The sequence below is a fragment of the Paramormyrops kingsleyae genome, chromosome 3 (assembly GCF_048594095.1).
Source record: "Paramormyrops kingsleyae isolate MSU_618 chromosome 3, PKINGS_0.4, whole genome shotgun sequence".
Lineage (NCBI taxonomy): Eukaryota > Metazoa > Chordata > Actinopteri > Osteoglossiformes > Mormyridae > Paramormyrops > Paramormyrops kingsleyae.
In genome coordinates this window covers 19,751,720-19,776,899 of record NC_132799.1, presented here as the reverse complement: position 1 = coordinate 19,776,899, position 25,180 = coordinate 19,751,720, and the positions used below count along the sequence as shown (strand labels likewise).

Genomic DNA, 25,180 nt, shown 5'->3' with positions numbered 1-25,180 from the left:
TTTAAATTCCCTCTGCCACACCCCTCTGCGAAGGACTACTTTATTTTTGATCTCCACTGCAAAAAGAAAAAAAAAAAGTTATCTAGCTAACCAACAGATTTTGCTTTGTGGTACAGGCCACAGGAATACAGTGCAATTATTATAAGGCACGGCACATAGTGATATGTGCACGTGTCTGGCTACGCAAGACTAGAGAAGAGGTTTTCTGAGGCAACTTGTGATGTAGTGGCAACTAAAGGATTCTCTAAATATTTACTGTAGCTTAAAGAAAAGACAGCTGGTTTTTTCACAGCACATAGCTTCTGGAATTTTGATTCGAAACCAACTAACGTTTTACAGATTCAGAATGAGTCCGAGGCAGCAACCATGCAAAAGCAGCATCACGAGAGCTCTGCGCTCACCACAGCATGCAGATGGTGCACGGCCCCATGTGGGCTCCCGAGTTTTGTCTGCCATAGTCAGAAGGGGCTGTCAGTCATAGTCATTTGCTGAAACATAGCCCCAGCCAGGGCAGAGAGCTCCAGGCTGCGAATGGAGGGGAGCGCAGTCACTACCAGTCTCCAACACAGCATGCAGAGCAGATGCTGAGTTGTGTTTAGATTTTTGTGGACTGAATGACTGTTGAGGCACCTAACCAGCTGCAGTATTAGGGGGATTCATATTAATCTTGGCTGTTTCCCCTCAACTGCATGAGGGCATAAGGATGAAGGTGGCCTCTCTCGAAAAGAGCCGAGCACTTTAATGAGGGGCTCTGGCAGAGCGTGGCAAGGAGGCCGGCGCACTGGGGGGACCCAGCGAGACAAACAGCACTGGGCCTGGCCCAGGGGAATCCCCACACTGGCCGCCCTGAGATGGCTCACCAGCCCACGGTATGATCAAGTTTATGGAGAGCATTACATGATCAGAGTGCACACATTCGCTCACCAAACAGAAATACCAATTGACACAAAAGCCTAAATCAATACTGATTAAGAGGCATCCCAGTGGTAAACGCAGATTACTGTGTAAACATGGAGCTCTCTCGATTGGGAGAATCACTATTGCCCCCAATACACAGCATCATTATTCAGTCACTGGGACACCTCTGCAGCAGAAAACCTCTGGGCCACCCACCCAAATGAGAGAGAGAGAGAGAGAGAGAGAGATCGCATGTGGGGATGGAACTAACAGCCGATGCCAACACTCTCAAAGTGAAAAAGCACCATCCTGTGATTGGCCAGCCCAGTGAAACAGGGTGACAAATGGACCCGATGGACAAATGGAGCCACTGCCTACACTGATTAAATAAAACTCTTTTAGTTTTCATGGATTACAGCATTACACCAAAAAAAGCAACCTTGTTCAAAGCTTGCAATCTCCAAGTGTGTTTTCAGGAGCAACATCGCAGAGTAAATGGAATAAATCCATTTCAAATGTTCACATTTAAGTAGCCTTCTGTACAGAACAAGCACATTTCCCATGAGTTCACTGCTTGGCCAGAACCATCTCTCAGCACATCACTTAAGCAGAGCTGAGGCAAACAGCGCAGAGGTGTAGCTCTTAACCAGTAACCAGCGGGGTAGAACGGCCCAACCCAGTCCGGACTGCAGGAGCAGCGCACAGCTGAGCGCACAGGATGCAGTCCAGGGAGTGCATTATCTTTATGAAGCCATGTCAAAACGTCGAAGAGATAGAGACAGTGTGATAGGTGTTTGTAAACACTGCAGTCTGCACCAATGGCATCCCACCAGAATGTTCTATTTACACAGGTCCTGTTCGGGACTTTGGATTACTCTCCGACGTGCAGCTGCATGGAGCGGAACACTTCAGGTACCTAAGCCTGACGCGATCTCTCCTGCTTCTGGTCTAAACACCCCAGGCACGTCCGTCCCAAGCCACAGAGTGCTAAGGACCAGGGGCTCACACTGAACTATGTATGTGTCCCTCCTCATCATGATGTGGGGATGAACTGGTTGTCAGTCACCAGGAGGATCTCTTCAGGCATGAAGACACACAGCTGCTGAGCCTGAGCACCACACACATCACAGAGAAAAGCACTAAACTGAGAGTATCTGCATGAAAACAACACAGGGTGCCTAAAGATAACATTAGAATCACACAGAACAACATAGGCTCAACAATATTAGATTCGCACTAGGGGGAAGTATTTTATTTAAAATGCTAGTAAAATAGAGATGGAAATGACAGAAAACAGGACAGCGTGAATGCACCTTTTTTGGGGGGGGGGGGGTGCGTGCAGGGTAGTCCCTCCTCAGGCTTTTTTTAACACGCTGCAGAATTCTTTCCCATAAAGTAAGTTTTGCAGGCTGTTGCACCACTACTGCCGCCCCCCATTCCACGACCCCATTGGCCGGCATCACCGCCGCGGAATGCTCAACTCCGCATTTTTCCCTTTCAGCATGGAGAAGCGGCCTTTCACACGCACTCAGCTAGAAATGCTGCTTTGTGTTTTATTTTCCACTGAACTTCCTGGAAGCAACTATGGAACTGTCAGGCATGTATATTTAGCTGTGGCAACACAGGGCTCGCGGGCCCCTTCGCACTACTGGCCATGTCACCTCTGATAAACAGAAAAACAAAATCTTTGTCACCTTTAAAGAAAACAACCATACATAAATACTGGGGGGGTCCTCTGATGGGTGGAGCATTCTTCAGGAGTGCGTGGAGGTGCTGTATGATGCTTCACCTCAGTGCAGAAACCAGAGACCTGCCCTTTCTGTTCCTGAGAGACAGAAGTTGCTGCTTTATTGATGATTAGACCATTCATCTAGCAGAATAATCATTAAAACAGCAGGGATCCATCTGCACTCATCAGACAGGCCCTGCGTCAAGCAGCCTACGATTATCATGCAGCATCAAAACCACATAAAGTGCAATTAAGGTCCAGGACAAGAGGCTGGATAAGCAATGTTCGGTTTCTATATTAAAGTCAGACATATTCATCTCAGCTGCCTGCAAGGGGTGGTGGTTGGATTAGCCTGACCTACACTTGACAGCAGCAGCATGGTTCAGAAGTTCAGCTTTCCCTGCAGTGGCCATGCAAGTGGGCGGGCAGGCAGGGCGACCCATTCGGTGTCCCACGGGTGGGATACTTAGGGCTGGCGTTTCAGCACCCCTAACCACTCTAAAGCCACTTAAAGCCACCGCGGCTTTGCACATGGCAGGAGGGGCTGCAGCCACTCGGGGGTAGGGAGGAGGGAGCACAGCTCACACACACTCCTACAACATGCAAGTCCCTGCAGTCTGCAGTTTATCCTTAGACTGCAGGGCATCCTTACAGCAAAAGGCCTTCTTTACAGCAAAAGGCCTTCAATAGAGGGTAGGGCATCCTTACAATGAAAGGGCTTCTTTACAGCATAGGGTACCCTAACAGCGAAAGGCCTACTTTACAGCATAGGGTACCCTAACAGCGAAAGGCCTACTTTACAGCATAGGGTACCCTAACAGCGAAAGGCCTACTTTACAGCATAGGGTACCCTAACAGCGAAAGGCCTACTTTACAGCATAGGGTACCCTTACAGCGAAAGGCCTACTTTACAGCATAGGGTACCCTAACAACGAAAGGCCTACTTTACAGCATAGGGTACCCTAACAGCGAAAGGCCTACTTTACAGCATAGGGTACCCTAACAGCGAAAGGCCTACTTTACAGCATAGGGTACCCTTACACCGAAAGGACTACTTTACAGAGAAGGGTGCAGACTATGAACAAAATACTTTCCTATGTAGAGAATTTGCAGCGAGCCCCTGACAGCCCGTATCACGCGTACTCAGCATCCCTCCTACTGCACCCCCCCCTCCTACTGCACCCAGCCCCAGTGATATGACTCATCTCACACATCAAAATAAACCACATTTGAGTTCATCAAGTTCCACTTAAGTAAATGGAAAGACTTCCCCCTGACAAGGTGAAGCTCCCAGGGGGTAAAGTGCCACCCCTTGCCCAGGGCATCAGGCCACATGACTGCCAGCATGACGGGCTGGGGTGACTGCTGGCCAGCCGGCCGTCCACCCGCATCGCGGTAAAGACCGTTGGCAGCGCCTCTTGGCCACTGGCTTACAGGCCAGTCAACACCTCCTTGTTGTCCCGGTTGTTAGCACGTCTCCAAGGCAGCTGTGTGGACGCCGGCTCCGCCGCCCTTTCTATTTAAGAAGAGAATGTCACCGGCTCAGATGGCCCCCGCGTCACCACTACCAGCCATTATTCATTCGATGGCGCACACAGGTGTTCGCTCAACCCCCAGCCCCACCTAACTCCACAGTTCAAGAAAGTTCTGACCTGTTCCCCTTCAAGATGTGCTTCAAAACCCAAACGTGACCCACATACAGGGGTCCTTCCTTTTCAAACCCTTGATTCCACTTACTGGCGCAGCTTCACACTCTGAATAGAACTGAACAAGAGCTGAGAGGAGCAGCCTTTGCCGGAGGCTTCCATGACGCTGTAAGGGAGAAGCGGCTTGGCACGTGTGGCAGGCAAGCGAGGTGTCCATGTCCAGCTGGAGAGCCGCGTATACCTAGCATTAAACACTAGATCCCACACATGTATTGAGGCCAAATATAATTTGGCATTTTCTCGTGCTGAAATACATCGTGAAATATTAGAGGCCAACAGTTTTGATGGCCTTTTTTAGAACACTGGAGCTGCTGCTGGAAAAACAATTTTCAAATGTTGAACACCATAAGAAACAGCTCGGGGTCCTTCGCCCTAAACGATCTGATGACTGACTAATCTAGTCCAACCCCCACAAAAAACGACTCTCTGAAGCACACGAATCCCATATCACTATGACTGAGGGTTTGCAGACTTACCAAACAAAAGCAGTTTTGGGCTCACAAGCTTTGATTAAGCACATTTTGTGCTTTTTGGGGGCAGCATGTAGCTCGGCAGCCTAAGCCTCCGATGCCTGTAATCAGGAGGTTGCCAGTTCGAGCCCAGCTTTGGCAGAATAGTAACGCATCCGTGGGCCCTTAACCCCCAGCTCCAAGGCCTGTGACTGCAATTTGCTGCCAGGCTTGCTCTCACCTACATGCGAGTTATGGAGAGTAGGGCTGCCACTAATTACTATTTTTCTATTAATTAATCTATTAACTATTTTACCAATTGGTCGATTAATCTAAAATATTTTTCCTCCAGAAAATCAAACTGACCGTTTAAGTTAATATTATTTTGACAACAAACTGCATCATCGCAGGGATTCACATGATGAACGCTGGCTTTTCGGCACCATATGGTCATTACTTACACCCACAATTCAATAAGCAGAATAGTACTATGCCTGAAATATTAATGAGAGACGTATTGCGGTGCCCAAAAGTTAGTAATCTGTATAAATTTGACATGTCCTTATGCTTAATAAATTCGATTAGCGCAGCAAACCACATGCAGCTGTTTTGGTATATACCATGGAAGCAATAAGCACTGAAGTCACAGTGAAGAAAGACAGCGCAGCAGGCACTCATCTCTTAAAAGAGGAGATCTGTGGTTAAACAAGGTAAAAAGATGTTGGTGGGTGGCGGTACTTTTTTGCAGTTTAAAGTCAATTTTTTTTGTAAATATAGTTTTTTTTTTTAGTTTTTTTTAATTTAGTATCCATTTTTGTTTTAGTTAATAACAAGCCCAACACGCATAAACACACACACTGGTATCAATCAACAAAGAATAAGCCCAGATTATAGCCTAAACATTTTCTCAAACACTTATTCAATGGAAATTCTAAGGTAACAGGCAGACAATATTATGGCTTTAATGATTATTTAGCAGCTACAAGGACAAAAGAAATTTAAAAGCTCTCCATACTAATGGAAATTCATTAAACAGGAACATTATTGGTAATTCATTAAACAGGAATTATTATTATTATTATTATTATTATTATTATTATTATTATTATTATTATTGACCATCTGATTTATTTGAACTGTCAAAAAAGACTGTGGCAGGATGTTGGGTCATAGCAAATTATCCCAATAGCTATTCATTTGTATATCCATCAGCTACAAAACACAAATCTGGTATAAACCCAAGAAAATTATATCACCTCTTCCGGTAATAATTAGGCGTATCAAAACATTTGGTAGAGAATGTAGCATCAGCATGGATGAGTTACACATCACTACAAATTTGTTCAGAATGCATAAAAGCAGGATTTGCAAGATGATTTATCGGTGGGACAAATTTAAAATCATGTGCATACCATGCCACTTTATGAGAGCATGATTAAGACAGACATACAAATGGACCCATACAAATATTTACAACTAGCTTCTCTCAGGAACTTGAAATAGATGTACATCCGACGGGGCTATAGTATTGTGAACATATTCAGTTAATACGGAGGAGGTGTGAAATCCCTTGAATATAAAGCAACTGCCGACGGCCTCACTCTCTAGTGTATGATCTAATTTCACCAACTCCATGTTCTAGGGCTAAAATCATGAAACAATCTTGACATGGCACATGCAATCATTCACACCCTACCGATACACTACTGATAAACGTCCATAAACATAAGGGGAGAGGCAGAGCCAGAAAGACCCAGATTATCCATAGGTAATTGTATTGTAAGACGGGTGTGTATTAGCCACATGTAGGTACGTAGTGGGAGCGACAGGGTCCTGATGGGCCATGAAATACCCAGCAGCTGAGTAGGTGTTGGTTTATAAGCCCAGCGTTTCAGCAGCATGTTGGGAGGGGGCTTAGGCACATGTCAGTGTTTCCCCTAGGTTTATAGATTGGGGGGGGGGCAGATGGACACTGACAGGATTCATGGTGTTCATGTGTTTCTTTTAATGACAGCAGTCAAAAATAGCAGATATTTTTGTCTGCTTTTCAGGTGGTTGACGCAACATTTCTCCGACGCGCGTTCTCTGTCCGCTGGTGGGAGTGTGCTCACCTGTGTGTGCGCGCACGTGTCTGTGCACGTGCATCGGGCAGAACTCCGCCATGCACAATACAGGGAACAGAGGAGAATTGTAAACTCGTGACCGTGTAGAGACAAAAATGACAAGCTGTTGTGTAAATAAGAAAAATAACATATGGCTATTTAGTTTGCTTGATAAAAAGACAATGTATAGACCTGTTCTATAGGAAAGGTAACCTTAAATGACTTCTGTTGTGATCTGGCGCTATATAGAAAATAAAATTAATAAAATTGACTTGACCCTCAAGGGGGGGCAGGGCACTCCCCTAATATAATGGTAGGGGAAACACTGCAAGTACAGTTATCGGCTCCTGTAACACCACTAACCCTTTGTTTATGGAGGCCGGGCTCACTGGGAGGACATGGAAGGGCATGGCAGCTTGTTATACTGCACCCCCCATCAAGTTTAACACACCCAACCACTTGATTTATTTGGTTGCTTATGCTTATTGCGACTTCACAGCCATGTGACGGGTGCTTGACCAACTGAACGCAATCGCCCCGTACTTAAATTACCCACTCGGCATGCATGCTCAAATGTCGCCATGTGCACTGCTGGCGGATTTCAACTGGAAGCAAACGAGATCGTACGCGCGTTTGTGTTTAATAATTGGCAAACACTAAATAAGTCATGTTTTACTCTTAATACTGCTCAATAGCAGGTGGTGCATTATGCTAAATGACAACAACTGGCCACTTTATTATTTATTTACTTGCTAGTATTGGCTTGGACCTTTTGACTTCAGAACGGCCTTAATTCTCTGTGGCATAGATACAAGGTGCTTGAAACATTCCTCAGAGACTTTGGTCCATGCTGACATGGTAGCATCAGGCAGTTGCTGCAGATTTGTCGGCTGCACCTTCATGATGTGAATCTCCCACTCCACCACCTCCCATAGGTGCTCATAGATATCACCCATAGTAGTTGGCTTGGGCAATATCAAATTTTTCATAGTTTCCAGAAGTTACACCTTGGTATATAGTATTTTGACTATTTCAAAAAGAAATGAGTCCGGTATCATGAAATCCCCCAAGATACAGTGTCATCAATAGGAAATACTGCAATATGCTCTTATCATAATACCACTCAAGCCTACCTTCAGATTCATAAACATGAAAATAATGTCTTCAAGTACAAACATGTAAAAAATTTGTGGGAACTGTACTATAAGAGAGTTAATGCACTCCAAGTCATATATTATACATTTTTAAATGCACTCTGTGTCAGGTGGTTCTTCACCTCCACAGCTATGCGTTTAAAAACATATAATGGACGCCTTGGAGTGCATTAACCCTTACCTATTATCTGCAAATAAAATGTTGAGCTGTGATCTATTGACCTAGAGTGAGTACTGACCTTAAGAGTTTATAATGCTGGTGCTAGGTGCGTTATATGGCGGTGGGGGGGGAGGGTTTAAATGCCGTAATTTTATTGTCGACCCCATTTTTCAAAATACTACTTACTACTACTACTTACTACTTACTACTACTACTTACTACTACTACTACTACTACTACTAACTACTAACTACTACTAGTACGCTTTTAAAGAAATCATCCAGGCCTACCATGCTCCATGAATTACGTCTGCTGAGTGGCATTTAAAGCGGGTGGCTGTGTTAGTTTGTCCTGCTTTTAGCACACTTTTACCCACACACATCCTCTGGGGTGAATTCTGTGTGTGTAGTTGACCACTGAAATGTAGGCATGTTTCAGGCCTGATTCACCCAGGGAAGTGACATCCCAACGTGGGGGTGGGGGGTTGGGGTGAACGCTGTCTGGACCAAGTGGGTGCTTCTGTCTCTCCTGCTGCTTCAAGGTTGGGAGGGGTGTTTTTATTGCATCTTGCCCCCTGCTCCTGTCAACACATGCTGACCCCCACAGCTCCTGATTAATGCTCCTCTGCTGTGACTCTCATCCACTCAGCACATCGTTGAGAGGCTCTGAAACGGCACAGCAGTTGCATCCCCCTTCAAACTGGGCCTAAGCCCGGCCTGTCAGTCCCAGGTTAGAGGAATATTAACTGGGCAGATTTACTGCTACTAACCAGTGCTTTGTGGCAGCTCATCTGAAGGGACTCTCAGACATTTTCACTATGACCAAGCGGAGGCCCGTCACAGTGCCAAGTCACCAAGCCCCAGCTCCAGTCAGGTCGTCTCCTTCTCATCGACCAGCTTGACATTAACACTTAACACCCGACCTGACCACTATCTTAAAGCACCAACACATACAGGGCTACTTTCATAGCAAGCTGGAGGAAGCTCTCATATTTGGTACTTAGGAAAGGCCATGAAAGCCAACCTGACCCCAAGGACAACACATCCTTCACAAGTCAACACAAGATTAAACATGGAAATATGCGTGTTCCTGCAAGGATTCTCACATCCAAAAGGCTGACAGGATCTTGTGTGGTTGACTCCCTAATGGTGGAATGAGCTGCCAAACCACACCTGGTCATCAGACACCCTCTCAACCTTCAGGAAATGCCAAGACCCATCTGTTCCATGAATTCCTCTACTAACCTAAGGCGAGTATGTTCATTCAATGTTCTTACTTCATAAAAAGTTGTGTAGTTGTTGTACATTTGTGCAGTTGAGTAGTTCCTACTCCAGTACTGCTTGCACTTGTACCTGGGCAGTCATTAGAAGTTCAGCCTAGTAGCACTTATGTCGTGCCAACTCCTCGACAGCACATATGGCTGTAATGTGCTATTTGCCTTATTTGTACGTCACTTTGGACAAAAGCATCTGCTAAATATGTAAAATGGAAATGGCAGCACTGAATCTGCATAGGGACAGCGTGGGGTTACTCACCTTTAGAGCTTTCCCCCTGCTCTCCTCTACCTGCACTCCAAGAGCCAGGCTGAGAGAAGGAGGAGTAGCGAGAGTGTCCTCAAAATGAAGATAAAGCTGTGCTTTGGTGTAAGGTCTGATGGGGGTGGCCAGGGGAAAGACACAGGCAGACTTCATAATGGAAAGCCAACTCTCAGGTTAGGCCAATGGAAAAGAAAGCTCCACCACCCCGCAAAGGGAGAGCAGTTGTAAATTCTTCAAGGGCCACACACTTGCAGTACTTTGGGTCCACGCTTTGGTTGGGTGCCTGACATTTATTACTCAGAGTTTAAAAATAAACAATAAGAAAAGATTCTTTCACATGGGGGGAGAGTGCCCTTTCTAATCCTGGAACGGACAGGTTATTCTCATGATCGGAAAAATATATTTTTAATTGCACATTCACCAGTTAGAATGCTGAATATAAACAGAGCAGCCTACTACTAACTCAGTAACAAAAATAGCAGAAAGAGCCCAGCTCATTATAGCAGCTCTTACAGTTAAGGGCGCACAAGGGCAGCCTCCCCACAAATACACACGCTGCAGAGATGGCCGCCCACCAGATGACATGAGTTATGGCACTACCTCCCACCATGCATTTGCCAGCCACGTTCCTGTGGTTCAGTTTGGCGACGGCACAGTGTCAAAATGCAGAGCCGCTGAATACGTCACAGCTGCACATCCCTGTCTCAGCGCAAAGCTTGACCTTGATCTTTAGCTCCAGCTCTGGACTAGCTTCACTACAAGTGTGGTGGAAGCCAGACCCTGACGCTTAAGGAGCTGCTACCGTGGCGCCCGCTTACAGTTGGGGTATCGGGACAGAAACACACATGTGCGATGATGATGGGGGAGGCACAGAGCTGCCTTGGCTGGACGCACAACCTTAAAAACTCGATTCAGACAAGTTTGGCCAATTAAAGCCGTATAACCTGCTACGGAAAATGTCGACAGGCCGGCGTGGAATTCTTTGCATGTGCCCGGTCATTAGGTGGGGCATGACTGTAAGCTTAAAGGCCATAAAAGGAGGTCAGGTCCCATAATTCATCAACGGCCAAAGTGTCAGTGGGGCTGAAGGGCTGCGTTCCACTGAAGCAAAAACATTGCTCAGGTGACTCAGGACCTGTTCGGAGGACCACACAGATGGATAGTGAGCTGGGGACATGCCTGTGCATTACAGCAAATAACCAACCCTGTGAGCAATCAAGGCAATTTTTCCTCTGGAACTGTTTCATTGATGTACACAGCTATTTTCAGGAGGGAAGCGCAGGTGTGACACCTCAGCGGCATGGCACCCGCAGTACCCAAGGGAAGAGCTGGTACCACAGGGAAGCATGCTTCACATGCCAGTGCCTACCAGGGTCCAATACAGATACAGCATCATAGATAATCAGAGCCATAGCAAATCACATGACGCTCAATGATGCTTTAAAATTAAACTGACCTTGAGCAGAGGCTCCTCAATAAGCAATTAAGAAGGCCAACAGAAAACCTCCCATCACGCCCTGCCAGATCATCCTCACTGCCCCCACTGTAGGCACAGGGTCTTCCCAGATACACCACTCAATTAGAAGTGTGCTTGTGAATCCTGTTACTGTTAAAAAGCTGGCGGGCCAGCTGTCACTCACAGCCTGATCTCTCTTTGAATCTTGGGAGTGTCGGAATGGCTAAACCGATATTTGTATGAATAAAAATGAGGGGATTTAGTCAGACAGCTTTCTCTGCAGACTTGTCAGAAATCTGACCTTTGCAGCTGGAGGTTGGCTGAGGGGAGATTTAAAGATTTCAAAAGCAAAGGCTGGAGATGGCTACTGCATAACAAAGCCAGGCGAAGATGAGGAGAAAGGGGAAAAATATATCTCCCCATAGGAAACAGCTTGCAAAAGCACATGGACAGTATACTTCCCCTCCCCCATTCTTCAAACAGGAACATTTTCCACTTCGCACCCCATGAAATTAATACAATGCAATTTAAAAGGGGTCCAATACGGTTAAGACAGTACTAGCGCAATCGCTAGCATTAGGCAGCAAGTGCTCTATATGTGCCATGAATATTTAGTATAAATTCAAAATTATTATTAATACCAGCCATATTATACAGAACTCTAAAGACACTCTGCTTCCCAAAAAAACAATGTTATTTCACATGACGGACAAGCCACCAGCTCAAGTGAAGATCACAATGTCAGGACAGCTGAACAACCACCCTGTTCATATTCCCAAAGTATGGAATGCATCAAGTACAGGAGAAACTTTAACACATAATATATCTTTTAAGCAGGATCACACGTGAAGTACACTCAGCGCCTGTGTGTGGGTATCTAGGTAACACACCACCACAGTGATCTGCTAGAGTCACAGGTGTTTGAGCACCTTAGGCAGAGGGGGAGCAGCGGCCGATTCCCACCATGCTGGAAGGGGCGGGCAGGGGGCTCACAACAAATGTTTCTCCGTCACAGGATTCTTTCACTGTATGTTCTTTGTTCAAAATAAAGAAATTCATGTTCCAGAAGTGCAGGAAATTATTTTTCGAATGAGAGACAACACTTCCTTTCCCAGAACAATTTATCTCCGGGGCTGACAAGACTCCTGCTATATTTACCCAACTAAATTTGCAGATGATATACTTCCAGCTGCATTCTATACACATGTTCCTGTCAATCACAGGAAAACACAAGGAAGAAAATGGAACCTTTAAGCAGGGCAGGCTGCTGAGAAATACTCATGGATAATCCACACTTCCTTTGCAGTAGGCCTTTGTTGTTAAGGGAAGATAAAATACCCTGTGTGGCAGGAATTACAGTGCTTTCATTAGCTGACAGCTGGGCCACAGAGGCCAAAGAGCACAGAAACCCACCACACAGACCACAGATAGACACAGGGGAGAAAAGGCTAAGCTTCTGTTTATGTTGCTGCAAAACAGAGAAGAAAAAAAAATGAGAGAGATTGATCTGTCAAGAGCTGAGATTGTATTGTGGCCCTGTTATCCGATCTGCTTTTTGGACTTGCATCTTTCACCAGGACATGAACATACTGGGCACGTTACCCAGCATGATGAGAGGTTTGCCAGGCCACCACAGTACTTCAGCCACTGTCACTGAGCTCTCACACTTGCCCCAGGGAAATAAATGAGCAGTTACACAGAATTTAAACATGAGACGCATCTCTCCAGGTTCCATGATTCATCCCTTTCCCAACACTAATGGAAGGTCTCGACATATGTGGAACCAAAATAAATCTGAGGAGGGGTTGAGGCCAATTTCAACCAAACATTAAAGCAGCGAACACCAACCAAAACATAACAGGTAAGGGGTAAAGTACAAAAACCAATTCTTTCTTGTTGCATTCAAATGACTAACCAGGTCTTTGGAAGATGACCAAGACAAGAAAAAAAAAAGCATAGCTGATTGCTCCCCCATCACAGCCAGCCGCGTCTGTCCATCTTAGAGGTGCTCCCTGGAGGGCACTACAAAGACCGGCAGAATGGTGGGGTATGCAAGGCACTCCATGTGCTCACAACAGCGGCAAAAAGCACAGACTGACTAGCTACTGCTCTAACCTCACATCAATTGTCTCCAACTTCTTCACAAGAATTGGCTGAAGCTAACCAAATTACAAATAAAAGGGACATGTATTTCTAAAACTTCTGAATCCTGTCAATAAAATCCATTTTCAGAGAAGGCCTCCAAACTGCCCAGTTTGAGCAGCATTTCTACAGATCTCCAAACAGCAAATAGCTGAATAATGTGAGCAGCACAATAACCTCCATATTTCTTTCCTTTGCGTTCATGTTTCAGTAACAAGCACTTACCTGAGCGCAGGGGGGGCGTTACATGAAGGGGGATTTCTCAGTTAGCTGGGTTAACTTAAACCAGAAGTCAAGAAGGCAAAAAGAGCTAACATAAGGAGGATCCCTATTGGACAATCATGACTTCTAGCTTAAGTTAGAAGTCTCTAACTTCTCTAACTGAGAAATCCTTCTCTGTGGAACAATCCCAAGGTCTTCTAAAGAGAATAAGCACGGCTAACACCCGTAGGCACCATGTCTGAAGTGAAAACTACCCATAACTTGCATCCTTCTCCTGACATCGGAGGCAGCCTCCACTAAGGGGGTGAAGAATGAGCTTCTTTTGTGATTTACACCTGCAACTGCATTTCTACTGTGATCCCTGTACTGCTCCCTCCCCAAAATCCTAGCGGATACTCAAAGCTTCAAACTCCTGATTACATCAACTGCTACAGTTAGAGACAATGTACAGTAGACAGTTGGAACGAAGCCCCTTAAGCAACGGTCACCAATACATCACCCATGATACAGGCAGCAATGAGTCACTCCCATAAGTCTCCTTAGATATACAATCAATAATGTAAATTTCTTTGTTTTATTTACCTAATACATATGTACATTGGGGTGCAAATCTCACAGGTTGTCATTTGCTCAGGCGCCAAATGACAATATGCTGCAGTCTCGATGTAAAAAGAAATAATACAGTTGAGAATGAATCCCTATATCACATCCAGTACAGCATCTGGCACCGTGTGACAGCTGATTTTATGATCGCACAACGAACAGTGGGTACAAGAAGTGACCTGATGCGCCAATGTTGGCCAGCACTTGGCGAACACACCGTAACATTTACCTTGGCCTCCTCGCTCATTACAAGGCATTTAACTAAATGATGAACAAACACTAATATAGTTTCTCAGGGATTGGCTATGATAAACTGAATAATCCCAAACAGTAAGACTTCTGAAAGATAATATTGGCAGACACCAAAGGCCATCCTCCCTCGGTGGAAATCTCTCGCACACCTGATTAAATATGCATTCTTTCTTTGGACAGAAAAGGTACCTTGAGCTCAGAGGCACCCTGACTGTATTAATTCCGAGGTCCCACCTGAATCTGATTTATCTCCTCGATGTGGTGATGGGAAAAAATGAACCCTAAAATATGGTTCTAGACACAAATCTGAATGAGAAGTGTCCTAGAACTGTGAAGACGGAGCTCTCTGGTCCTGCAGAGCACTGTGAGCAAAACGCCAAGCAGTAGGACCATTACCCATGTTCGAATGACTGTTATGGTGTTAAGGACACAGCCACAGAGCGAGATGCCTCACACCTTTAATATTGTTGAGCAGGTCCTTCAAATGGCTGAAACTGTTCAGGAGAGGATCCTGTTCTTCATCCTGATGAAAAGGCACAGAAACATTAGAAACCTTAAGAAAAGTGTCCCTAATCTCACAAAAACAGCAGTGTGACAGGAACATCAAAATACCCTCTAACTGGCAAGCAACAAATTATTAACATGTGTTCTGAGAGCAAAATATTTAAAAACATGTAACTAAGAGATAACATGCTAATATTTAATCCAAAGTTCATAAATGAGGCACAGAGGCATACCAGGGGAGTGTGCGTGCTCCATCTGGAATTCCGCTTAATTGCTCCAACAACTGCACAGATTTCACCTTGAACAATGTATATATTCTTGTCTACCATGGTGAAATCTAATGAGAAAGACAAAAAAGAATAAAAAAATGAGTAGTGTCACATTTTCACTGTATCAACATCTGAAAGGTTTACGCTCAGTTCTACAAAAGCCAGTTATAAATGAATGTACATTTTAAATAAAACATGGGAAATTGTACAATTTCAAACTACTCTAACTGAATAATACCAGGTATCATATTGGACAGAAAATGGAACTGACAAAATATTATCATCTTAAAAACTTAATATTTGAAAAGGATTGAGCAACCCATCTGAAAACTGAGGATTAACCTGTCGAACAAGGCAAGAGAGAAAGATATGCCCCCATGGTCCTAGATTTCACGCGGGACAGTCATGTTACTATATTCTGACGTGCACACATCATGCTGAAACCATCATGCAACATTTATGCAGGCCAATCAGTGACTGTGTTCTTCATATAAATATAAAATTGAACCTGACCTTCAGTATCTATCAAAGAAAAAGTACCACTTTAGTTATTCAGATAGAATACAACAGAATACAAAAGGCATAATAGTGCAAGTTAAACCAAACCCACACGAAGATAATTCCACGTTAAATTAGGGCTGGGTATTTAATCAGATTGTAATTTCAATTAGAATTTTGGCTTCCAATGATTATCAAAACAAAATAAATCAAGATAAAACTATTGTTGTGCAAAATCTCATTTCACAATGATGCCCCCATTTTGTCTTTTTGTAAATCCAGCAGACCCCTTAACAGCTCCATTTTATTTCTTTCTCAGTTGAATTAAATTTAAGAGTTCAAGGAAATCCACTGTTAAGACATTTTTTTTAATTCAATTAATGCATAACATGCCCAAAGTCAATGAGCAATAATGTTAAATAATTGTAATCTCAAAATGGTCTAAAAAACATCATCATGATTATGATTTTTGCCATAATCAAGCAGCCCTACCTTATATAGAAACTTAAATTCCAATCAAGTCCTTGGGCTCATGTAAGCCGAGATGGAGCATGAACATAATAATCTATATAACATGGCCAAAGACCCTGATGTGTCTGGCCCACGCAATAATCTAGCCCCCAAATGCCAACCTGCAGGTATGGACACCTGTAGGCAGTGATTACTTTACAACTCTCTAGCTGAGCAAACTAAGCCCGATAAGTTTTATCCTGTGTTTAACACCTATAACACTGTCCAATACCAGAATATATAGCCTATATGGACCAACCATCCACTTAAACTGGCCATACTTCAGATACATCTATAATAATAATAATAATAATAATAATAATAATAATAATAATAATAATAATAATAATAATAATAATACATTTTATTTATAACGCACTTTTCATTAACAAAATCTCAAAGTGCCACATTTAAAAACAACAAAGTTAAAAATATCCATAAAATCAAAATAATATCACTACTACTAAGTATGACATCTTAGCAGTTGTATGCTTTCCTAAATAAAAAAGTCTTCAAATTTGCTTTAAAAGAGTCCAGGTTCTTTGTAACTCGCAGCTGGACAGGAAGATGGTTCCATAGCTGTGGGGCAACAGAGCAAAAAGCTCGACCTCCCATAGTACACAGCTTAGTAGAGGGAACTTGAAGTAGCATACTACCTGATGATCTGAGGATGCGGTTGGAGGTTTGCAAACTCATCAAATCCTGGAGATATGAAGGTGCCAGACCATAAATACATTTATGGGTTAATAGAAGAATTTTATACTCGATCCGGGAAGACACAGGGAGCCAATGAAGAGATTTGAGGATGGGAGTAATATGTTCAAATTTCTTTGCTCTCAGTAGGATTCTTGCAGCGCTGTTTTGGATGTATTGTAACTTTTGTATGTCCTTAGCAGGAATCCTACTAAACAGTCCATTACAGTAATCCAGCCTTGATGAAATAAAGGCGTGGACAAGTTTCTCTGCATCTGGGAGGGTTAAGAGGGCGAAGTTTGGAGATTTTTTGTAGATGGTAAAATGATGTCTTACACAGATGTTTTATGTGGTCGCTGAAGGTCAACTGCGGATCAAACCGTACCCCCAGATTAGTAACTGAGGAGGAGAAAGTAATAGCCTGGCCATCAAAGGAGAACTGGAGTATAGGAAATGAACTTATCTGGCGTGGGGTGCCAACAAGGAGTCCCTCAGTTTTACTGCTATTCAGCTGTAGAAAATTAATGTTCATCCAAGCCTTAATTTCCTCCAGACATGCAGTGAGGTTCAGGATGGCTTCTGAGGGGTTTGGGGCAGTTTTAATGTATAGCTGCGTGTCATCAGCATAAAAATGAAAGGACAGCCCATGTCTGGTTATGACGTGCCCAAGAGGTAGCATATAGATGGTAAAAAGTATAGGACCAAGAACTGACCCTTGCGGAACACCACATGTGACATTGGACAGTCTAGATTTACATCCTCCCAACATGACTTGTTCAGTCCTTCCAGACAGGTAGGATTAGAACCACTGCAACGCAATTCCCGAGAGTCCAACTGTATTATGAAGGCGATCCAGGAGAATGGTATGGTCCACTGTATCGAACGCCGCTGACAAATCCAGGAGAATAAGCAAGGATGGTGAACCTGCATCAGCTGCCATCAGTAAATCATTTGTCACCCTAATCAGTGCCGTTTCCGTGCTATGGGCTGAACGAAAGCCTGATTGGAACTTCTCAAACAGATTATTACATTTAAGATAGCTCTGTAGTTGGATTGCAACTGTCTTTTCTAAAACCTTTGACAAAAAAGTCAGGTTTGAGATGGGCCTGTAATTTGCAAGTACCTCTGGATCTAATGAAGGTTTCTTCAGCATCGGGCAAATGACAGCCGCTTTGAGGGAGGGTGGAACATTACCAGTTTGTAATGAAAGATTTACTAACTTCGTAATGATTGGACTGACAATAGGGATGAAGGACTTAAGCAGAACTGTCGGAATAGGATCCAGTGTGCAGGACGATGATTTCATTCCTTTCAAAATTCCATGAATGTGGCTGGTTGAGACTTCAGTGAAATATTGGAGAGATGGCAAACTCCCAAATGAAAGATTAAAGGCAGACGGTGGCGGAGAATGTGGTCCAGGCATTATGGAGCGAATGTTATTGACTTTTGATCTAAAAAAGTCAATAAAGCTATTGCATTGATCCTTAGTAACTTCAGTGATAGATCGCTGTTGTGGCTCCAAAAGATGATTAATTGTAGCAAACAGCTGCTTTGAATTGCCTTTATGTTTATTGATCTGATCTGAGTAAAACTGACGTTGCGCATCTTTCAGGGACTTAGAATAAGCCCTTTGATGGTCACGGAATGCCAGCTTATAGACAGTGAGTCCAGATTTTCTATACCGGCGCTCCAAGGCACGGCCTGCCATTTTTATTTGGCGTAGTTCTGGTGTATACCAGGGAGCAGAACGTACAAAAGTAACTTCACGTGTCCTGATTGGGGCATGGAGGTCAAAGATGCTGCTCAAAGATGCATTATAATGGTCTACCAGTTCATCTACCATTGTGATGGCTGGACAGGGAATTTGAAGTTGGAGGTCTGCAGCCATAGAGGTTAAATCAATGTAATAACAGTAGCTTTTCCTCACTGAGGCATGTAGCTTAGCATTTAGCCAGTGAATCAGAGAAGTTTATAATAGTTTATGTATTTGGTTATTTTTACAGGAAGTATCTGGAAACCAACATGGAATGTAATCCAAGTGCAAACAATAATAATGAGAGGGCAGCTGAATTCACAAAGCAATACATACACTGATGGACCCAGCAGACATAGTACTACACAACTACATACAGGCAAAATATAGATCACAAGTGTTTTATATGAAAGCATCATTTGTGTCTGAAATTCTTTTTAGCAGTATAAATCCAAAACAATTTTAAAATTTTTTCACTCACAATATACAGCTAGCAATTTCTATGAATACTGAATAATATAAATTAAATATATGTGTGACATTTTTGCTTTTGCTCACATTTCTCAGCATGAAAAATTCAACAGTTTTTGTAGCCATAGAATGAGCATGCATCTCAAGCACATTTCAGTAACAAATAATTTTCATTCTTTTTGATGCATTGATATCCCTTCATTCATTCATTCATTCGTCTGCTGACAAGTCAATGTGGAATTTATTTCTTAGCTGTTACTAGAGAATTTCTTGTAAATTGCTGTCTATTATTTGTTACTATTAACATCTAAATGTTATTTATTGTCTAAAGGTATTGTAGGTAATGAATCGTGATACTATATACCTACAATTCCCTTCAAGATCAATAATAAAGTGTAACCAAAACACATATGCAACCTTTTATTGAGAGTGTGCCAGTTAAAATTTCACTAGGTTGCATCTGTGCCACTGTATAATAATCATCAGGATGTTTTGCTCCTGCATGAGTGCTGCATTAATGAAATGTGATTGAAAGTTTTTTTTCTATTTCCTTGATTCAGTGTGTCTTGAGTTGGTCTCTCCCTACCTGCACACGGGAGGACATATGTATATGCGCACTGATGATGAAACACACGGAAAAATCCCTTTAACTGTGGTGTTAACATGTTGCAAAAAGGAAGCAGTCTATAGGTGATTATAATAAACAAAATGAGAAGAAAGAAGATGAGGCTGGTGGAGGAGGAGTGCCAAAAAGAGACCCCAAGATAGACCCAAGTGATGAGGAGAGTTCAGGTTAAAATATTTTGCAAGAAGATTACTATATCAAGTCTTGAGTCACTGTCAATGATTCAACAACATAAAAACCAGGGTATGCAATGTAGGACAACTATTCATCAGCATGCAAGGTCCCTGACTAATATCATGCTGCACCAAAGAGATGGGTGTGACCAAATCATGTTCTGGATATGACCAATTGAGAAAGCTGGTAGTAACAATGCTACCAGCAGAAAAGTTAGTCTGGAGCCCTGTACCTATCCATCCATTGGTATGGTGTAGCAGATCAATACGCTGAGTGCGCAGCATCATCACTATACAGGGGCTCCTTATGGGGTCAATAAGGTACAATGTCCCAGATGCCTCAGGTTCTGCCAGACCGTGCCACTGGCGTGCTGGGTACAGCATGCCAGTATTGCCTTCTAACCATACATGTCCATTTCTCTACCATAAGGCACTCTGCTTCTGGGAGTACATCCAGCCAGCTTCAAAATTTCAGACCACATGGCCTGCATGCTCACCAGACTTGTCACTCATTAAGCATATTTGGGATGCTCTGGATGGGTAGAACAATATCAGACATCATTACCTGAAGTTAAACAGTGGAACAACATTCCACAAGATCCAACCTGATCAACTCTTAGTTCTGTCGCTGCTACAGACAAATAGTGGTCACATGAGATACAAATGAAGGAATTCATTGCCAAGACCCACCTTGTTTTTCAAGGTATCTGTGCCCAAGAAAGCCTACTTTATGCATTTCTGTTGTCGGATTTCCATTTATTAATTCCTTTTCAATAAAATCTTTGAATTGGTTGAGTGTTGCATTTTTATTTTTGTTCAGTATAATTAAAATAATGGTATATGAGCTGGAGACACCTTGGACAGGAGGTCAGTACATCAAAGGTGTATACATTCATACACTAAACTCAGTTTCGTAAAAACAATTCATCTAAATAGTGTCTTTAGATTAAGGAAGGAAACTACAGCTCTTGGATGAAGTCCACAGAAAACCCAGAGAGAGCATGCAACACATGCAGATCCAGAGTGGGAAATTAGCCTAAAACTGAACTATGAACAGATCATTAAACATGGTCAGTGATGTAGACTCTTCAGTTAATTTACTGGATACTGAAGGATACTTTGTGCCAAAAAAAAAAAAATCACGTGTGCACTAACAATCAGTACTGAATTATAATAGCTAAATGTTTTGGTTATCTGAAATAAACATTAAAATGTGCAATCTTAAATTCTGAACTCTTTGGAATTACACTGGGATGGGTAACCTGAATTTTTATTTTATAAGTTGCTGTCAGCTGGATATTTTGGTCATGAAAATGAGCCATATGCGCAACACGACAATTTCAGTCCAATGCTGATACCTGGCACGGTTTCCCCCATCAATGGCGCATGCCTCCATGTCCAACTTTGCCCATTACCGATAATTAACGATTTCTATGACAGACCGTAAATTAGAGACCACCGCGAGGGCAGTGATGTACATCGATGCAGGCCACTTTTAGAAGAGCTCCCTGGGGTTTCATCCTACGGGATTTCATGTTACATACGCACTAGTTGTCTGATGAGACACCCATAGTCACAGCAGTACAAATACGGGGACGATAAGGTGCTTTAAGGAGGTAGATGTCTTTCGTAAACAATTCCCTAACGTTACTAAACAGTATTCCAACCTGAATTACCATCTACCTAATAACAAACACCTTTAAAAGTGGTACATTAAGACTGAAATGTGGGTAAACACAGAGCGACAGGAGACCTCAGAGAGCCGCCTGTTAGCTTCGAGGCTAACGAGCCGGCCCAGGGCTCGGCCGTTTCGTACAGGACAGTGCGGTGCCTTTTCTCTTTTTACCCGGCCAAAAAGACCGACAACCTTCTTACTTTTACTCGGAAAGATACCGAGGACAGTAACGGGCAACGAGAGCGAACTGTCACTTTGCACGGCGTAGGTAAAACAAGCAAAATCGCCCAGCTCCCCGTAGCCCTACCTGTGATGAGGAGAATCCAAGATGGCTGCTCGTTCAATTCCCACTGACCTACGCTAGCCAGCACCAGGCAAAATACAAATGGTTTAATTACTGCATACGGGCAAACAAATCACGCCAGTATTGATTATGATCAACCACATTTCAGCCGCTGACAAACATGCGAAGCCAGGGCTGAAAGGTACGGTTTGGATTAGGTGAATCTCTGACGCCGGCGCTTCGCAAACTCACTGACGTGGAGAAGTGGATGAGACGCAACCAAACATGAGGCGGAAGGAGACACATGGCACCCTTAGCCACTCCCCCCGCATTGTTTCAAACGTCTATTTAACGTCGGGAAGGCTCGTGATCGGGTTCAAACGCTTCGGCGTTAATACATGTCATATAGAACAGGAAATACGGCGGGGGGACGTCGGAGTGCTATGCGGTCAAGTCGAGGGAGGCATAGGAACTGCAGCTATCACTTTAGGTTGAAGCGTAGACAACCGGAAGTAAGAGCTGTACTAGGCACAGGGCTATCTCACGGGAGCCACAGCGCAGCCCTCCTACAGATGTAAACTACACATACTATAAAACGTATATCTCCAGCGAGGTATTAAACTTAAAAAAAAAAAAAAAATTACGTCGCTATTTTTGTATGTTTTCGGATTCATTTTGAAATTCATGTGGAATGCCTTCATCCCGTCAGTGTATTACTGCCTTACGTCTTATGCTGCCTGGGATAGGCTCCGGGTCTCCTCTGGGACCCTGACCAGAATGGATGGATTGACATATTGTTGGAAGATATGTAATGCCTTGTGACAGAGCATTGAAAATGTCATATTTCATCCGATGTCATGAAATAGTTTGAAGTGTGGAACTTCAAAGGCTTTGCATTTACAATCCTTATCGGTTTCAGTAATATCCACAACAGAGATCCTATTCATCGTTTGACTTTAAAATATATTATATTTTGTTTAAAATTCTCAGTAGAAAGTAAACCCAATCATAAGCCTGTATTTACTTTTCTATAAACTATTTGATCACCTGCTGGGTTTGTAATTGCAACATTCCATTTGCAAATAAAGGCATGCCAATACTATACAGACTGAAGCTATCTCATGCATGTGCAGCGGCAGGAATGAGGCAAAAAAAAAAAATCAAAGCAAACCATATCATACTGTAAAGGCATTACTATCTCTACACTCGGTATCTAGTGTGTTTCTCCCCTAGAGAGCAGACCTCTAGCCACATAAAACTATATAAATATATAAGACTTAGCCAAATGATAAACATGAGAAGCTATCACTTTGAAATCATGGTTTGACTTTTGGGGTGGGGGGTGTGCAGATTTCCTTTTGCAACTAAAAGCATAGTACATCCATTGGCTGGTAAGAATGTTTTAAATGCAAAGGTACCATTCATTGGCAGAGCAAAGGTTTAGTCTTGGAGCAGGGGGGGCAGAAATGCTCAAGGGTCCCTTTCAATTAATACCTTGTATAATGAAATTTTAGTGGTAAATGCAACTTTTCACATGAATGGACATGTCATACCAACTATATTTATTTAATATTCTTCAACAATCTTTCTGTGATGCAACCATAAACAAATTGCAACTGGACAAATTTGTTTTTTCTACAATATTATAATATTTTAACCAAAATTGCTACATAAATGGTTTGGAATAAACATTTGATTTATGCGTTTGAAAAAGAAAAATTATAGCATGTTGAGATCAGCAGGGTACCCCATAAAGTGCTAAGCCCAGGGTAATTTGCACCCCCCCATTCTGGTCCTGGTACCATTGCATCTTTCAGATATTACTGTAGATTATTTAATGTGGGTTTAAATTCTTGCCAGGCCCTGTGTGTGCCTGTGACTTTGCATGTTCTCCTCATGATTGATTATGTGGGTTTCTGTCACATCCTGATTGTGCTGCTCTTCTTGTGTACCACGCCCCCTCATTAACCTTGTGTGGAATCCCCGTGTTACCAGCTGTTCTGAGTCTTGTCTAATTGAGTCCCAGTATTTAAGTCCCTAGTTCTGTCATTGATGTTGCTACCTGTTTTGCCCAGTGTGCCTTGCTGTTTGCCCAATCAATCCCTCGCTCCTTGATTCTGTGGCTTCTTCTCCTACTTCCCTGGTCTATGCTCCCTGCTTGGTGTGACAGTTTCTTCCCATGTTAGAAGGTTTTGGTGAACTGATGCCTCACAGTTGTGTGTGTATCTGTGGACCATATGATAGATTGGCACACTATCTAGCCTGTCCCATGTCTTGTGCCCTCTGCTTTCAAGGAAAGGCTCCAGGCTCATCCACTGAACAAGTGGTGATGGATGCAGGGATAGATGATGGAAGGGAGGATATTTCACAAGATTTTATCTCTGGATACTGTAACATTTCACAGGATAACAAGGAATTGGTGCAAACCAAGTACTTATTAATAAAATGGTATTTAAAAATCAAGTGCAAAGTTAGTCTGCAATTGTTTTGCATGCTTGTACACATTCTAAAAAAATGGAATACTTTATACATTTATGGACATAGTGCTGATCTTATTGGGTTTCATATCATTAAAACATATTTAAATACAATTTCTTACCAAATGCTTACCACATGAGTATCAAAAGTACTGAGCCCGGTTTTCCCGAAACCTTCTTAACTACGTCGTTTCTAAGTTCTACCTTAAGTTGTCTCTTAACCCTCCAACGTGTTTCCCAAAACGTTCTTAGTTAAGTATATCTTCCGTAAGATATTCTTTCGTAAGGCTGGGTCTTAGCGGTCTCTTGTTGTCGATTCATATACCGCTCATTTAAAATTAGACTAATATCGATAAGGATACAGATACATAAGGTTTCGTCCTTGCGCTCTGAATGCGCAGCGAATTGGCCTCAGTAACGAATGGATTCATATTGAAAGATAAGGAAAACGGTTTTGATTATGTAGGCCCATTTATTAATTGGGAAGGAAAAGGGGGGGTGGGGAGGTCTGCCGATATTGGGGTGGACGCGTTCCCCATATTTCCGAAGGCCCTGGAATGGACACACCTCTGTAAATGTGCCAAAGTTACAGTATATCAAAACTTTGGTTCGTGAGGTTGAAAGCAGTCGACACTGCAGGTTCATTTACATGAGAGATTAATATACGTTCTGGAATAGTCCTTAGTAGTAGACACTGAAGCACATACGACATTGTCTTATGTTTCGCAAAGTAACGCAACTTTTGTTTTGACTATTGTACCTTTGCTCGTCCCCATATCAATGACATACACACATATTGGTTCACGCAGGTGTTTTATAGAACAAATAAAAATAAAATG

At 43.0% G+C, this 25,180-nt stretch overlaps 1 protein-coding gene across 7 annotated transcripts in view; it reads right to left on the bottom strand.

The window, feature by feature from the left end:
* The window catches only part of gbf1 (golgi brefeldin A resistant guanine nucleotide exchange factor 1), a 59,930-nt gene extending 37,763 nt beyond the window's left edge, over nucleotides 1-22,167 (bottom strand). For 4 of the 7 annotated variants that reach the window (XM_023803913.2, XM_023803887.2, XM_023803904.2 and 1 more), the window contains exons 1-3: nucleotides 21,889-22,167; nucleotides 15,148-15,251; nucleotides 14,867-14,933 (exon numbers count right to left, since the gene is read on the bottom strand). In XM_023803913.2, coding sequence (XP_023659681.2) covers nucleotides 14,867-14,933; nucleotides 15,148-15,243 — 163 coding nt within the window. In that variant the 5' untranslated portion in view covers nucleotides 15,244-15,251; nucleotides 21,889-22,167. The remainder of the gene's footprint in view (nucleotides 1-14,866; nucleotides 14,934-15,147; nucleotides 15,252-21,888) is intronic. The other 3 variants (XM_023803942.2, XM_023803951.2, XM_023803895.2) reach the window with 2 other exon arrangements.
* Nucleotides 22,168-25,180: the final 3,013 nt, after the last annotated feature.